Here is a 17762-nt window from a genome sequence, read left to right as displayed (position 1 = left end):
ACTCATGCATGAGTTATTTGATTTAAAATGCACTTTTTGTTCGTTGAGAGTACAAACAGTCACCGAGCTCAAAACGGAGGGAGCAGCTGCAGAAAGCGCGCCGCAAACTCGGCACCGCCAAGCATCCCTCACTCCTCTTTGATTGGAGTCTGAACAACAGACAGCCCCCCTGCTTTGTTCCTGCCACAGCTGATGACATGTCCACAATGTCAGAGGTATATTTTCCCCCTCTCAACCAGTTTACCCAACAAACACAGCCTGACATAAATAAAATCTTTCTCACAGAAAATGACAAGGTGCCAGCAACTCCATCATACACGCAACGCGACTGTCAATCGTAACAGGAATACCCTGACGTGTCGTGTTTCGTTTGCTTTGCAAAATCGTCTTGGGCGAATTAGAAAAAGATGACGCGTCTGAAGGTGGAGTCGTCAAGTCACAATCTATGACGGCAGATCCTTCATTCCTAACCTGATGGCCACAAGATTTTAGTCCAGTTTGGATTCCCGTTGAGTCACAAATAAACTCTCCTTGGTAATAATGGGTTAGGGTTAGGGTTAGGGTAGGGTTAGGGTAGGGGGGTTAGGGTTAGGGTTAGGGGGGGTAGGGTAAGGGTTAGGGGGGGGTAGGGTTAAGCAGTTTCAATCCGCTGCTTTAAAGTAGCTCAGACAGTGTCCAAATATAATCACATGATTGGTGCTTAAATGGAAATAATGTATATATATATTTAGTCTCAATCATATTAATCTGTCTACAAAGTGTATTTTTCACTTTAAACCATTTAAAGTCAGATTCTAGATTTCTCCAGGATTTCTATTTTATGTTATTTGTAAAATATTTACTTATCCAAAAATTAACCATCTAAAAATCTGTACTTATTTTTGTTAAATAAAACAGTAAGTAACCCAGCAATATAACATTAGCAACATTGACATTGACTGAAAAAGAAATAAGAAAATTAAACAAGATACTTACTCGAATCCTACAATCTAAAAGGTAAAAGTTTTCTGATTAACAACTAAAAGTTCAAAATCGCCAAAAAAGACTTAAAGGTGAAGCATTTATAAAATGTTTACTGGTTTTATTTTGGACTTTGAAGACCAGGTTTTACATCCTTGACAGGAGTTATAATTCCTAACATTCATTTTAGGAGGGAACGTGAAGGAGAGAAAGAAATAAAAATTCAAAGTTTCCAAGCTATCTGGAAACTTCAATTTAGCAGCACCAGAATAAGAACTCCTTACTTTGCTCGGACCTTATTGTGTCGCTTTAATTTACAAACGTAGCAGCTGGTTTGTTTGGCCCAGATTGATTACTATCTGGATGTACAAGAGTATTTTCCTACAGTTTTTAAATGCTTTAGATGTGCTGTCTGAGAGACTTAAACGTAAAGTTGAAGAGCGGTGATAAGTAAATGTGGGCTAAGTGACAGACGGGAGCAGAAACCAACAAAAAGTCACGTACCAGACTAAAGGGAACACTGACAAAAATCACGAAACAATTACCCTAAATTTAAACCTGACATTTCCTACTCATCCTCCTTTTCATATCTTCTCTTGTCGAGCAGCGCTGTTGCATAATCTCTCCTGAACAATCTTTCTGGGCACATTTTAATTAGCAGAGGAGGTTTGGACGTTTCGTGACTCTGGAGTGGCATGTGAAACCTGTCACAGCTTCCCTTTGTTGTTCCGCCCACTCACACTTGTCCTCCCCCTATTCCCCACCTTGATTGACAGGATTATCAGGAGTCCACCCACCTGGAGCAGTTTGTGACCCGCTTCTTGCTGAAGGAGACGACCAATCAGCTTCATTCGCTTCAAAGCTCGCTCGAGTGCGCCATGGAAACCACAGCCGAGCAGACCCGCCAGGAGAAGTGAGCGCGAATCCCTCTGGTCCTTCACACCAACAAACACACTCGGTCTCGGAAGCATGAGCGAAAAGCACACCCAAGCCCATAATTACACGCTCCTGCTCTGCGTGTGTTCTGTTTGTCCTAATTTACATCCTTCATATTGGACACGAAGAAAGACGCGTTTGCACAGAATGCCTGAGCCGAGTTCCCAATCAGAACACCTGCTCTTCCTCGTACAACTCGTGTGACTCATCGTTCGTTTAATAAGTAAATCTCCTTCTTCTGGGGACAGACGAATTTCAGCTAATTAAAGAGAGCTTGTTAAGATCTAAGGAAAGGGACTCGGGAAGGACGCGATGACATGAAGGTGATTATCATAATGATAGGGGAAGGTAGATCAAAGGAGCACAGAGCCCATTTTATTTTATTGCATTTTGTAGAATTTACCATATAAATTTAGGATAAAGTATCATGTTTCAGACAGTTTACATGCAGTTTTAGCTTAATTCAATCACACGCAGTGTACGACTGTAAAGTAAATTCAAAAGTCAGTCTTTAAATCTGTCTTTTGAACCAAAATACGTGTAATTTATTTTTATTGATTTTAAGACTATTTTGCACTGCTGAATCCAAAAATGACATCCATTCTTCTCAACCATGTCAGGTTCTTATTTAGAGAAATCCAATCTTCTGACTAAATTTGATGACATTTTTGTGACGTCATCGGTTCATTTCCATCCAAAAAAAAGGCTTTAGGAGAAAAAATTTTTTATAACAGAGGCGTCTTAAATAAATGATACAAACTTGGATTTCTGTAAATTGAGTAATAAACGTAAATTGAACATAACGTCTTCAGGGCATGAACTTCTGTTTCTTTGAACGTGATTTTTTTTATGCGATTTTTTTGGATTCAGCACATCAAAATTACCCTAAGCAGCTGAAAAACTGCAGACAATTTTTCTGGCTGTTGACCAGTGTTACTACAATCTTCATAAAAGCATCAGACTGCTGGGTGTTAATTGCCTCCCAGTGGTTGTTTGAGTTCAGGCCTGGTCTTCCTCGGACGGCTCTGCTGCTCGATCTTGGTCAGTCTGTATTCAGAGCTCCGACATGCCTCCGGTGCGCTCAGGTCATTAGCGCTGGCGATGACTCACCCAGAGCACACATGCACACATTGCTCACGTGGACTGCATGTGTGCAGACGGACATGTAGGTGAGTCCTCCCTGCAGGTATCGTCTGTGTTTATTTGAGGCCCGGTACCTTCTTGTGACAGCTGGTGACGCACATTTTTCACCCGTCTTGTGGTGTCTTGCCCGCCAGCCTGGAAAGTGGCTGGAAATTAATGGGGGAAAACTTTAAATAACTACTGCTAATGGGTTATTAAGCTTCTTGTGAAGTGTTTTCTGAAATTCTGTTGAGCAAGAGAGTCCAGTTTATTATCTCTCTGTTTGTGAATGAGGTTTCTGAGATGGAGTAGCTACTTATAATAGATTCAGCATAACATTTTGTTTCTTCTAAACCTGCGATCATCATTTCTAATATAATGAACTGCCTTTCCAGGTGCTCATCCGTAAGAATAGTGGCAATAATTAAAGCTTTAACAAAGATCTTTTGGATGTAATAAAAGTGGAAACTTTTTAATGCACTAAGCCTCAGACACATTTGGATTGCTCTGAAGCTATCTTGTGGTTTTGGAAAGACGACATAAATTTCCCGTCATCGCTTCTTTCTTGTCCTTTTCGTCATTGTCACCGTGTTTACAGCCAAGGATGCGGATAAAAAAATGTTCCTACTTAGCTGATAGGCATCTTCAGCGTCCTTTCTTCTCTCCTGCCTTCTTCTGAATCTCTCCATTTCTATTTTGTGTCATTTCAAAGTGGCTGTCCCTCACTCCCTGAGCTGCCTCTTCTCTGTCAGTGTTCTTGCTGCTTGAGAAATCCCCCTGTGAGTCTGAATGTAATCACTGTGCTCCTGCAGACATCAAGAGTTGTTACCGCGATGGCTTTTAAAGTCCCTTTGTGCTTGTGAAAAGGCTGTGTTATTTGCACAGACCGTCTTTTTAGCCACATGCATACTTACGCTGGTTTTTCAAAGAATGCTGCATGTAATTAGAAACTTACTTCTCCAAATGTTGTCGGCTTCGCATCTTAAGCGCAGGTGGTCATCTTTACCTCATCTTATTTTGTCTGACCTCACGCTTTGCTCTCCAGCTTTTAAACTCCTCTTTTGCTCCTTAAAGTTGACAGTTTTGCCAATTAAACTTGATATGTAGCCGAGGATGTGACTCACCAGCATGCTATACCCATAGTACATACCAGATGTCAGCTTGTGGATATTTCACACTAAGTTTTTACCAGGTTTGGATGGGGACTAAGTGGTGTCATCTGCCCCTGCGGCTCCCTTTTAACAGAAATAGATCAACACGAATAAGTTTCTTTCTATCCTAGAATAGAAAAACAAGGGCCTCACATAAATTATCACTTCATTAGTTGTGAAATTTACGGATGAAAGGTTTGCAATACATCACAATAAAACTGTGACGTATTTTTAAGCTTATGTGCTCTTTTACCAAGAAAACAATCACAAATGAAACATTCGTAAAAGAAAATAGGACTGCGAAGCTAGAAATAAATCATATTTTTGGCAAATATGAAGCCAACAGTCCCCACATTAGCTACAAATACAATGTTTGCTAACGCACACGTCTCAGGCAGCGTGCATAGGATTTAGTTTTTAACGGCTTTAATCATGATGCAAACACTGGCAGTATATGAGTCTCTGCTGGAGACCAATAATATAGTCTAATAATAGTCTAATAATAATAGTCGCATTAATACTGCGACTATTACTACTGAGCTAAAATAGACGAAAAAGCTCTGCTGAACACACTGACCGCAACGACAGGAGGGTGGTAGGAGTACACAGAAGTCGAGGTTTGGTGTGTGTTTCCATTTGGAGGGTTTGGTTTGTTGTTTTTTTTGCCAGAAACAAGAAAATCAAACCACCGTTTGATGTTAAGCTTTGCAAATTTTGAAAAAAAATATTTAGTGTTTAAAAAAAAAAAAGGAATACATAAAAAAAAAGCAAATGTGACACTGTTTGAAGGCAAGGTGGTATTTCTTAAGCTAATTCTCCTGCAACTATGATGTCTTTCTTAGAGTTTTCAATCTGTACTTTTAAAATTAATTCATGTTTTGGCATTATATTACACATTTTTGTTTTAATGTTTAGTCGTTTTTCTTTTGGTTGTCGTCGTTCTGGTCAAATTCAAGAAAACATACAATCATTGCCATGCGCTTGTTCAGGAGCAACACCGAAAAATTAATTAGCCTTGAGATGACGACAAAACAACAACCGACGGAAACGTTCAGAGATTTGAAAAGAGGTTTGTGAAAAGACCTAAAAGTAAAATTGCATAAAACAATCAGTGTGAACTCAGAATCCCTCGAGTCTTTTCGTAGTATGGGCCCAAACACGTTGACGGCGGTATGATGAATCGTAGGTGATGTCACCCTCTGGGAGCGTGCACCTTGTCACTGACATTAATGTCAACGTCAGCACAACACAACACAGGAATAAAGCAACACAATTCTGGGCTTGCTGCTGAATTTATTCCTAGCTGGATCTAGTCTGCTGTCCCAGTTTATATGCATGCCCCTTAATAATCTGCGTTACGAAAACTCACTGTGCCGTGTAACTTTCTCTAAAAGTGTCAAAGTAATACCACGACTGGCTCTCTTTTAGATTTAAAATTCTCTTTCTTGCTTATTAATGAAGATCCTTCATATACCAATGATCTAATTCTTCCAGATGTTCCCAACAGAGACATGCTGTCTACTTTTAGAGCTGAGCTTAAAACTTAGAATAGCCAGAGTCATACTGACTCTAAGCTTTGTTAAGTTATCTCTGTTGTTTTGCTGCTATAGGCTGAGGCTGCTGGAGAACGTAATTATCACTTTCTCCTACTTTTCTGCAATTACTCGCTATTTTCAGTTATTGCTGTCATAAACTTTTTTCTCTTCATAAAAGTTACATCTGGCCTGGCATTAAGTTACGTTGCTGACAGAACAACTTAATAATCAGGTCAGTAATTAAGCCGAATGCGTTATATTTTGTGTTTAACATGCAAAATGTTTGTACCCAGAACTCCTCCAGTGGCTTCACCTGGTTAATATCCTGCAAAAAAAATCTATCAAGTGTCTTTTGTTGTCTAAAGTATTTTTTTTAAACAATTTTTTTCCTTTGCTACAAATGATCAAGCGCTCAGGAAAAGAAATATTCGTTATTACCCTTCAGGGCACATGCGTCAAACTCGAGGCCCGTGGGCCAAATCTGGCCCGCCGTAGCTTTTTATGTGGCCCTCTAGACTCTTGACTAAACACCAAGTGTGCCTAAATATTATGTTATCAATCAAATCAATGCAGTTTTTTCTGTTTACTGCCAAATGATATGAATCAGTCCCTCCTTTCTTGAAAATGATCATGGAAATTCACACAAAAATCAACAAATCCCTGCACTTTTATGTACTTATAATTGGGAGTTTGTTGCAGATTTTTCTCCCAAAAATTATCAAAAACTTTCTTACTTGTACTAACCAGCTGCTTCAGCCTTAATTGATGTCAGAATTTAGTCCACGATCGATGCAGCGAGTAATAAAAAGTCGCATTTACCGTCAGAAACAAGCAGAAATGTCACAAATATTTCCAAATTAGTACCACAGAACCACAAAAAGTATCACAAGTTCCTGGAGGGACTGAAAAGATGTTCAATAATAATATTTAATTTTAAGAATTTCTTGACATTCTAACAGTTTGTGAACAGGTTTTATCAATACATCCTTTTAGAGCGTTCATGTTCTTGTTTTGGCCCAAAGCGAAAATGAGTTTGACATGCAAAATGTGTCCATTTTTTTTGTTTGATTACCGTAATCAAGACAGAAGAGTTGATTACTAAAATAATTGTTGGTAAGAGCCTTAGATAAAACATTGGAAGGAGATATTTCTGTTTCTAAAACTTAGGATTTACAGACGGTTCAGAGCTTATAGGTTTGTCTCTGTTTGGCTCCAAGATTTTCTCAGAAAGAAAACTTTAACCTAAACTCGACTGCATTGTTTAACAGCTGGACCAAATTGGAATGTATGAGTTCCCTCTATCACTGTACGATTTACATTTCGGTGCATACGCTGGATGTTCTATTTATTTATTTGTAAAGTGCCCTAAGATGACATTTGTTGTGAACCAAATTAGATGTTTGAACTGATTTCAGAGCCATAATCTCTGCTCCGTCTCCAGACAGGGCCCCGTGAAGCCAGAGGTTCTGTCCATCCAGCTTTCGGGTCGCCGCTCCAATCGGAGGCTCCAGAGGAACAACAGCCTCTCCCCTAACAACCCTCTCCTCAGTCTTGTCAATTCAGGTGGGTTGATGCGTTTGCATGTACTGCTCACTTTAAATAACTCAACGTGGCATTGCTGTTTGCAAAGAAACAGCTGCGGGGTCAGAGAGAGCACGTCTCTGCAGATCAGAAAGCACGACGCAGAGGTGGAAGGGAGGAGAGCGGAGGTGAGGCAGAGGAAAGGCCAGGGACAGCCTGGAGGGGGACCGGACCGCTGGGGTTCTGGATGCCTGCGTGTAAAAGTCAAAATTTACAGATCAGGGTTTTCCTTTGACATCTAACTCGCCCGTGACGACTTACTTTTCAGAGAAAGATGAGGGGAAAAGGTGTCTGGGCTAGAAATAGTTTTAAATCTGATAAAAAGGAAAGAAATTACAAGATTGGGCGCTTTTGAACGGCTTTAACATTCATCTGGTGATCTCATCAGAAAACACTCTGCTGTGTTACTAGATCATTATTGATGTGTTCAATAACAGGAAAAATAAAAGTCAGATGATTCAGCCTTCGACCTGTTGACCATAAATCAGAGCTGATCAAGTGAGAAATTAGCTAATCTGAAACTTTGATTTGAGCATCTGTATTAAAGCAAATTACTAAGCTATAAAAAGTGACTGACTGATGTGTGTTAAGTTGGCTTTTCGATACACTGAAAAAACATAAGTTTCTACGTGTTCCAGAATACTTGAACTCTAAAATTTGCGAAAAGTAAAGCCAAGACCATTGTCGATGTTTCTTTGTGAAGTATGATATAGATGCTCGTTTGTGCAAAATCTTTACCAAAATGCATATTTAAAACTAAAGCTAAAACATTCACCGCATTTTCAAACATACAAAATATCCCCTACCCGCTCCAGCTGATTGTCTCCATTCCTGTTCTCGTTGTTTTTTTTAACCATTGATTGCACACGGCCGCCTCTTCGTCGCCTCTCCAGCGCAGCACCTGCTGCGATTGCCAGAAACAAACACAAAACCCAAACAAAGCGATTACAGGGCTCAAAGCTTTCCCATTGATCTCGGTGGGTGTTTGCCGCCCGACATGAAAGGAAACCCTGAAATGACCCCCGTGGCACAGTGCAGTCATTCATACCTGCATTCGCTTCCAGGGATCGATGGATGAAAATATTTTAAACAGACGCGATGCATGAAGCAGCTTTCATCTGTGCACCTTTGTTGTTTAAATCCAGCTTCCTCTGTGTGTGTATATATATATATAAAATATATATATATATAATTCTGTCTCCCCCCCAGGTGTTTACGATGAAGATTGTCAGTGGACGGTTCAGGTCAACAGGCTGCAGAAGCTGATCGACCGTCTAGAACAAAAGGTCGCTTCTCCTTTTTTTCTTCGGCGTATTTTTTATTTTTTTTTGGATTTCCCTTCTTACGCCTCATTTTGTGTCTCGTTTCTGCTGTTTGCCGTCAGCGATTCAGCCATCTGGTCTTTACGTTATCGCCTGAAATTGTGACGAGTAGGTTCACAACAATATCAGAGTGGCGAGCCACACCTGCCCACATTGGAAACACGTACGCATATGCTCACACGGGAGAGAAAATCTGAACCTGAAAATGAAGCAATGCGTCGTAAACTGACATGATGTGAGGGAGGCATTTGATGAGACCTTTAAGCCAAGAAAACGGGGCTGTAGATATTGTATCAGAAGTAAAAAGAGACAGTAACAACGATTCTGACTAAAAAAAAAATCTGTATATTACACATGAAATCAGTTGCCCACAGCCTGTTTCAGAGGGTTCTGTACTATCCTGCAGGTCTACATAATTCCCCTTTTCAAAGCTCTTGATTGAAATAAATGGGTCATTATCAGGTTTCTGTAGAACATGCTGAGGAGGTAATTTAATCATTTGAATCTAGTTTGCTGGAGCAGGAAAACATCTAAAACATGCAGGACAGCAGGAGGACAAGGAGCTCATCACATAAAGTCAGAATACGTTAAAATAAGGTTTAAAATAGACATTTTACAACTGTAAAATAATCCGTTCAATTGGACTTTTATGAGTTTTGAAGTATTTTTAAAACATTTAAAAGAGAAGTTTTAAAATTTTCCACATCTAGAAGGTGTCCCTATATATATGTATAGTATATTATGTAAATGGGTTGCAGTAATTATCCACAGTGGGATCTATAGCAGCTTTTTAATGATTATTTCATTTTTTTATGCTTGCGATCCACGTTGACTTCTTTCTTCTTTCATGTTTAACTTCCTCCTTAAATGCTGTTTTTACATCTACGTTGTCTTTTTAGCTCGTGGTCTAAGATGTCCCCCAAAACTTGTAGTAGCAGTTTTGTAAACATCCAGGAAATGTAAACCCTCGTGCAGTTTAAACAAGAACTAATATCCGTGTACTTCCTCCTCTGCAGGAGATTCGCATGGAGCCCGTTGAGGAGGAGGTCTTGGAGAGCAAATCGGTTGGTTTATTGATTTTTGTCCGCCTTTCACTATGCAGTGACCATGCTGTGTTTATTACTCCGCTGTCACACGGGGGGCTTGTACAGACCCAGAGGACACGCTGATAATGAAGACAGCAGTTGCCATAGAAACAGCAGCGCTTCCCCTCTTTTTATGCTTAGACTGTCTTCATCCTTAATCTGTGTGTCTAAGGTTTTATTTGGACGTGACAGGATGAGGATGTTTGAGGATGTTCAGGAATTATCAACCAGTCAAAACAATAGTTATTTTTCTTAAAAAGGAGTGTAAACAAAAAAAAAAACTACAAAATATATAATCTTGTCTTGCAGCTGTTTAGTTTGTTTTTCTAATGATGGTCACACTGATATGTGTTAATGTGCATTTCTGGTTGCGTATGGAGCATCGTTTCAAATCAAAGTTACTACAAGATTGTGCAAAGAGATTTTAAAATGAAAAAGAAAATGGATATCTTAAAATCCAACAAGCTTAAACCACAAAAGCAGATTGTCAAACCTGTCCCTGATGATTTGTGTTGATTTATAAGGTTACTGTTTTGTTTGGATTTTACCGCGAAAAATCCCAAAAAAAACCTTATTTACATCTGTTGAACTTTTTCACATTTTGTCTTGTTGCAACTTTAAATTGAAATGTATTTTTATTGAAATTTTAAGTGACAAACCAAACCAAGTAGTTTAGTTTTAATTGTGGAGTAGAAGAAAAATCATGCATTATTTACTGTATTGAGCCAATAAAATCTTTACAGTGGGTTACTCACCCTTTATTCTCATATCCACGAGTAAAACTTTGGCAGTTTGCACAATTTAACTGAATTAACATGTGAAAATGTTATTAAGGGCAGATAACCAGATCTGAACACATAGCATGAAGCTATAGTGAAACACGGTAGCAGCAGCATCAGGCTGTGGGGAGGCATTTCCTCGGCAGGGACAGAGTTTAAGGGAAGGTGGATGGAGATGAATAAAGTACAGTACTGGAAAATTACAGGCTGCAAACTTTAGATTTGATCTATAATAATAAAAAAGTATTGTTCTCCTTCCACTTCACACTTCCCCACTACTTTGTGTAGGTCTATCAGATAAAATCCTTGTAAAATGCCCTGAAGTTTGTGGTTGCACGTTGGAAAAGTTAAATGAAAGTAATAAGGCACAACAAGTAAGAATTTATTTACCCTAGGAATAATTGTGCAGCAGGAGTATTTGATTTATTTACCTCAAACAAGTCTTTTAAAAACAAGAAGGGAAAAAAACAACAACCTGTAGAACAGAGAAAAAATGTGCATCCATAACCAGGAACAAAATAATTAGTTTATCACTACTTTTTTTGTTTGAAAAGGAGTAGGAAGAAGTGAACACTTACTTAATCTTACCCCTTATCTACATTTAATTAGATATGTTACTAACTCAATTTTTATCCAAAATGTAATAGTAATAAAAACCATGCTATAAAAAAGCCAACAGATGAATGATATTAATTAGACAAAATTATTGCAAACTAACTCAAAACAGACAAGAAAATTGACGGGTAACGACCACTGCAAATAACATCTGGACATACAGCTTCATATTACTGCAGTATAATAATCTATCTTAACCCATGGATATGAATATAACATTTGTCATTGCTGCTTCAGTGCAGACGTCTGTATGAATGAATCAACATGTAACTGGCTTAACCGATAACGACCAGCCTGACGTGTGACTGCTTTCTGTTTGACAACTTCAGATTCTGTGTGTGTGTGTGTGTGTGTGTGTGTGTGCGTGTGTGTGTGTGTGTGTGTGTGTGTGTGTGTGTGTGCGTGCGCGCGTGTGCGTTTCTTCCAAATTAGCAAGCAAACAGTAAAGATCCCAAAGGTTCAGTCCTGGTCACACACAGAAAAGTCCCCCTCATTAAGGCACACAGTGTATCAGCCACCATTCACTCCCTGTTCTCTTCTGCCGCTGTGCCTGTCAAATCATCAGCCTCAGGAAATTATCAGCAAGCTCTCTTTTGTCACGATTAAACCAAGTTTTCCTCCGTTCTTCACACCACTCAGCCAGAGGATGAGCTCCAACACCCCTCTCCTTCTTATTGTCTGAGGAAAGAAAGTCAAAACCCACCTCTGTCTATCCTTCAGAGCTGTGCTTCGTCATCTGAACAGGCTGATGATTTAACCGTACCAGAAGCAAGCTGACATTTTGAATGAGTGTGTTGTCTTCACAGCACATCCTAATAGTCCAGAGGCAGCTGTCGGTGCTGGAGGAGGAGCTGGAGGAGTTTCGATTGGCTCTCAGGCAGTACATGGATTGTGCCTGCGCCCAGACAGGATGCTTACAGTCAGTTCTTTCTGTTACACGTCCTCATTTGTTCCGTTCAGCTTGCATGTCGTGCTTCGTGTGTTTTTACTAATATAAGCTGCATTGTATTTGGATTTCATGTAGGGGTGCACCGATTGCAGTTTTCCGGCCGATCGCCAACTTGCCAATTCCAATTTTGGCTGATACCAGTTTTTTTTGTTCGAAATGTTGCTCAATATATCAAGAAAGTTGCTGAATTGGCAACGATGGGGTAACTATTGTTAACTGTAAATGTGCAGGCATGACCTGGTCAGCCGGTTTGACAGGAGAAAAGAAAAGCACAGTGCGTTGATTTTTAGATCTTTGCCAAGTTTGATAACGTCGAAGGATAAGATCAGCTTTACATGTAAAAATCGGCTGATCACCGATCTCCCAAAATTAAGCAAATCAGCACAGATAAATCGGCCGACCGATAAATCGATGCACCCCTAATTTTATGTGCAAAGTAGTGAAAAATGGAGTTTTACAAATGCCTCTGCCGCGGTTGAACATGTCAAAACTGAAGTTTTTACTGCAGTATCATTGGATGGAGGGTCTTGCCACAGATTTTCACTTATATTTGGATCACATTTTAACACGTGAATATAGTTTAGTCTCAACCTTCCTATAAAGCTATAAATCTGCAAATAATTATGTTATCCAAATTGTGTTTGGTGAATAATTATTTGAATGGAAATCCAAGGAATGCGTTCCATCTGGTCAACAAAAGGTGACTTTTTTATAGCATCCGACTAAATGCACAACGTAGATGAATATTGGAGCAAGGCAGACCTTTGCCTTTGGAATAGGGAGGGTAGAATTATATTTTACTGACAGGTTTTGAATTCATAATGAATTTGAAAATGAGAACAGAATATTTGGGAAGCAGATTAACAATAGAAAAAAAGGGACCTGAGGAATGTGCCCTGGGGAACACCAGGAATCTGCTCAGCCTGAAGAGTTCGCCGGAAATTTCAAAGTTGTATGGAAAGTATTAATTTTTGAAGCGTCGGGTAAAGAAGAATAAGAAAAGATGAGCCTCTAGCAAGCAGCACTTGTTATATGAAGAGAGTGAAAAAATAAATGAAAAGAAACCAATTACCAAGGTAATGAAGAACCTGTAAAACTTTAATCTTTTCTAATACCACAAGCACAGTGGTGACTAATTTAGAAGTTAAGTTGATGCTCTCCTCATTATTTTGTCATTTCAACACAGTTAACATGATAAATCTGCACATCTTAATGCTAAGATACTCAAAATAGTCTGACTTTAGAATATCGTAGCTGATTTTGACACTTAAATATTATTTTCTGAGCTGTTGCATCCTCAACCTAAAATAAAAGAAAGCATCCTCATCTAATGCCATATCGGTCTGGGGAAATGATTTAAGTAAGCGAATATCTGGCCTGCATCCTTCATCCATACTAATGACTGAATATATGTTCAGGCATTAAAATGCCGCCGCAGTAAAATTAAAACTAACTTAAATTAAATCCTCCTTTCGAAGCAGTTTGAAGTGGTATCGTTCTTGACATGATTTCAGGATTACTACGCAGTTCACATCCAATTGAGAGTTTTTTATGATGATAATAAGCTTAATCTGAAATTCTGCCACATTAGGGAGAGAAAACGTGTCGCAGTCTTAGAATATTTGTCTCGCCTGTCATGTTTCGTTCTTGTTCTTCAGCTGAGCTTACCCTCAACATGCTGCGTCAGAGGGCTGGAGAGCGTGAACGTTTCCTTCTCCTTATCCCTAAGAACGAAAATGTTTATCTTTGTGGCTTTGTGACTAAACATTTCTTCAACCTGAGTCAGTCCTAAGCTAACTGTCACTTTGGTTTTGGTCTCAAACCAGCAGCCTGAAGCAGAGTGTGACGTTTTGCACGCTTTATCACGTCGCTTTATTTAAATAGCATATTTTTCCATCTTGTTCCTCTGATTAAATGAAAATACTGCGCAAATGTTGCCAGACTATGATTGCGTTTTACAATTTAATTGCGGTTATGATTGCGCTGTAAACACCACGTTGCTCGCGCACAGTGAGGATGCAGAAAACAATTTAGCAACACGGGCTCTGTTGGGGGACATGGTGCAGCAGCACTAATTAGCGGCTGCATGACTCGTCTTCCTCTCTTTTGTCTTTAACTCGGCAGCATCGCAGTTCAGCGGCTGGCGAATGAATCACGCTTCATTCTCTACGAGTTCTGGGAGCACAACAACGTGTGGAAGAAGTGAGTATCCGCGTGTGTGTGACCCGTGTTCGTCAGAGTTAACGCACCGTGGATCGATTCACGTTAATTCTACATTATGCTCTCTTTTTTTTTTACTGCTTGGACTCATTGTCAGCGAAGGTTTGGTTGATGCTTGAACTTTAAAGAAGATGATGGGGGGGGAAAACGAGAAAAAGACTTTTTAACCCCTTCTGTGCTCATTTATTACTCTGTTTTTTTTTTCATATTTATTGGATAAATAGGATTAACAATTAATTTTTAAATACAGCCTTATTCATCTTGTGCCACACATTAATACTCTCTATACGTTGTAAAGTGATCATACTTTTCTTTTTTAGTTTTTAGGTTGAGTCTTTAATTTGAATTCACAATAATGAAGTAAAAATAAGTCAATTATAGATAAATTATTAAAGGTTTAGAGGATGAGTTTATACATATCCTCAGTATTTATTGACAACTCTTGTAAAGATGAATAAAAAAATATATATTTCAAACAAATTCCTTTGGATTCGAGTCTTGAATGCGATAGATGTTCCCAAAAGCCTTTGCAGTCATATATTTAGATTATGTCAGAGGCTCCAGGTTTCATGGATGTGTTGTTATTTTTAAAGAACTTGAAGATTGTCTGTCTTTTTCAGACTATGTTGTTCAGAGTGCTGGATTCTGGCAGAAAATGTACGACTGAAGCGTTGAATATAATCTGATTTCTTCTTTAATTGCATGTTGGGGAATATTTTTGTTGCCGACAGATAAATTATCTCTCATGGTCAAAAACTGAAAAAAAAAAAAAAAAAAAACAACTTTCCACTATATAATGTTTGTAAACTAAAATATATACTTTAATGTAAAGGATTTGCCTATTTTTCTTATTTTTATTTTTGAGAAGAATATTTCTCTTGCCTTTCTCTTTTTATTGCATTGTATTATTTTTATTTTTACCAGTTTTATGGCTGTAGATGCAAATACCAGTCAACAATGTAGTAAAGCCCAAAATTGCACATACCCCTTGGAGATTCAGTTTTAAAGTAATCTTTTAATTTTACTAACCTTACTGACTGCAAGTCAAGTCAGAGTCAATCCTTCTGTAGGTAAAGATTAGTGTGATGGCACAGAGGCATTCTTAGCTGTAGATAACTGGTCAAATTGCGAGTGGAAAAATGCAAAGAGTTTATTAGCAACTGTAAGATCACTGTAATGCCACGAAACACTTTTTTTTCACCTATCAGAGACAAACCTCTTGGTTGAATGAAAATAAAGATACATCTGAATCTTCCAAGGTTTGCTTGATTTCAATCGACTCCTTTGAATTACGTTACTGAGGGCTGCAGTCACTGTCTCTCATTTGAAACCTGCTTGTTTTCACCTTTGACCTTTGATTGGTTCGTCCTTCCATCCTACGACGCTGAAGCCTACTTACCAAAGCGTTAACTGATAAACCACGATGACTTTGGATCACTGCACACAAACAGTGATCAGTTCCTCACGTCCCATGTCGTCTTCTCTGCTTTCCAGCCACCTGCAGACCAACTACAGTAAAACCTTCCAGAGGGGGAACGTAGACTTCCTGGAAACTCCCGAGAGCATCACCACCATGCTTGTTCCTGGTAAGGAAACACGTCCCTCATCCACAAACGTCTTCACATTTAATATGCTGTGAACAGAGAAATAAGTCAGGTTTTCCATCAGTTTTTGATAACATACACAAAAATAGAATATTGTCAGATTAGAAGCACCTTTTTAAAATAACAACCTTTAAGCAGGTTGTTATTTATAACAGTCTTTTCAATAAACTCATATTTCTGTTTTAAACATTTTAATGGTCACATTTTAATCTTAAATGTTATGTTTTCTTTAGCTGCCATCAAATAAAGTCCCTTGAACACAAATCTGGTCCGCCATAACTTTTTATTTGGTCCTTTAAACTCCAAGTTACACCAAGAAGTTATTTCAGTTTTTCACAAATCTGCAAAATTTACACAAATCTCCACATTGTTTTATAATCTTACTGCAGTTTCTTCTCAAATTTGGTCAAATACATTGAATTTAAGTGGCTGCTGCGTCAGCCTTACTTAATGTCAAGCTATAGTCTGTAATAAAAAGTCACATTTAACATCATACATTAGTGCAAATATTAAAATTTCTTACATACGTTTCTAAATTGGCACCACAAAATCTGTAATTTTGATAGCAAAAAACACTAAGTGACAAAATCCTGGAGGAACAGCTATTTATTGACACTTTATCAATTTTATTGGTTTTAACAATATCTTGTGGCCCTTCAAAAAAAAGAAATTCAGATTTTTGATATGGCCCAAAATGAAAATGAGTTCTAATAGATTGTATATCATCCGCGTCTCACCTGCAGCTTCTTGGTGGGTCCTCAACAACAACTGAAGATTTCCCACCACCATCTGCTGATCGTCACCAGAGGGTGTGAGGAGCAAACAGACACCTGTCAACACATCACCAGTCCACAGAAACGCCTCACTCTCCTTGAAGCAGCATTACTTGTGAAGCCATGGTGATTAGTGTTTATGACTTTCCATGTTCCTTCATAGTTCAGTGGTAGCTCCAGTAGCTCATGTGTGTCTGTTTGCACTCATTCATGAAGAAGCTCTTTAACCCCTAACAGCTGTGAGCTCATCAGTGACCCATCTGATGGTCCGACATCGTCGCCGTGGTCGCCGTGACGTCACCCAGCGTAGAGCCGAAATGTTTGTGTTTTTGTCTCGTTAGATATCTCTTTGAGGACATTGGGCTAATCACGTTCTGGTTTTAGGAATATATTCATATTTAGGTTTAGTTTGAATTTAGACTTTTGTTATTATTATTATTATTATTGTTGTTGTTTGCTTTAAATGAGTGTGTGAAAGAGACAGGAAATGAATATCTTAGAGAGACATTGTATCAATTGTAGCAGCTCCTGGGAGCTCATTAAACCATATTTCTGTCATTTCTGTCTTAAATGTATTGAACTGAGACAAAGTCTCTAATAAAGATGATATTGTTGTGTATGCTGTGTGCATTTCTTGGGGTTTTTGTTAGTTGGAAAAAAAAGAGTAGTTAGTTGAAACAATTAAATAAATGTCTATTACAGGGATAGTTCATGGTTGGTCAACATATTAGTAAAACATGCATAAAGAACTAGTATAAAAAACCTAATATTATGAATAAATAGTGTATACATATATACATGCATATGCTCTTTGTTCTCTAATGTTCTCTAACAAACTTCCGCGGCCGTCACAGAACACCTGGACTTAGTCAGTATTGAATAAGACAGGTGGACATATTTTTTATTTTATTTAAATTAGGTTACTTCTAAAGAGATTTTGTTGCACAGGGAGAAGCCAAACTTTCAAGATTCACCGTGAATCATAACTTAAACAGAGTCGAGGCATAATTTTTGCAAGGCATTCGCCGCATTTCAGGATATGTTTGTGATGATCGACTTAAACTGGAAGCATAGCTCTGTTAATGTTAATATTTACAGGCAGCGCCACCGTGTGGAAATTTAGCAGTACT

The 17762-nt window shown here is 38.6% G+C and overlaps 1 protein-coding gene across 1 annotated transcript; it reads left to right on the top strand.

Moving 5' to 3' along the window:
- Positions 1–206: 206 nt before the first annotated feature.
- Positions 207–17251, top strand: necab1 (N-terminal EF-hand calcium binding protein 1). Its single transcript, XM_088009956.1, has 9 exons — positions 207–215; positions 1737–1873; positions 7146–7267; positions 8495–8571; positions 9624–9671; positions 11893–12005; positions 14160–14237; positions 15750–15841; positions 16603–17251. Exons 1-9 carry the CDS (start codon positions 207–209, stop codon positions 16629–16631), a joined length of 705 nt encoding a protein of 234 aa, XP_087866082.1. The 3' UTR covers positions 16632–17251.
- Positions 17252–17762: the final 511 nt, after the last annotated feature.

Source organism: Poecilia mexicana, unplaced genomic scaffold (assembly GCF_051168715.1).
Source record: "Poecilia mexicana isolate PSO_F unplaced genomic scaffold, ASM5116871v1 scaffold_11, whole genome shotgun sequence".
NCBI classification, from domain to species: domain Eukaryota; kingdom Metazoa; phylum Chordata; class Actinopteri; order Cyprinodontiformes; family Poeciliidae; genus Poecilia; species Poecilia mexicana.
This window is presented reverse-complemented; position numbering and strand designations above follow the sequence as displayed.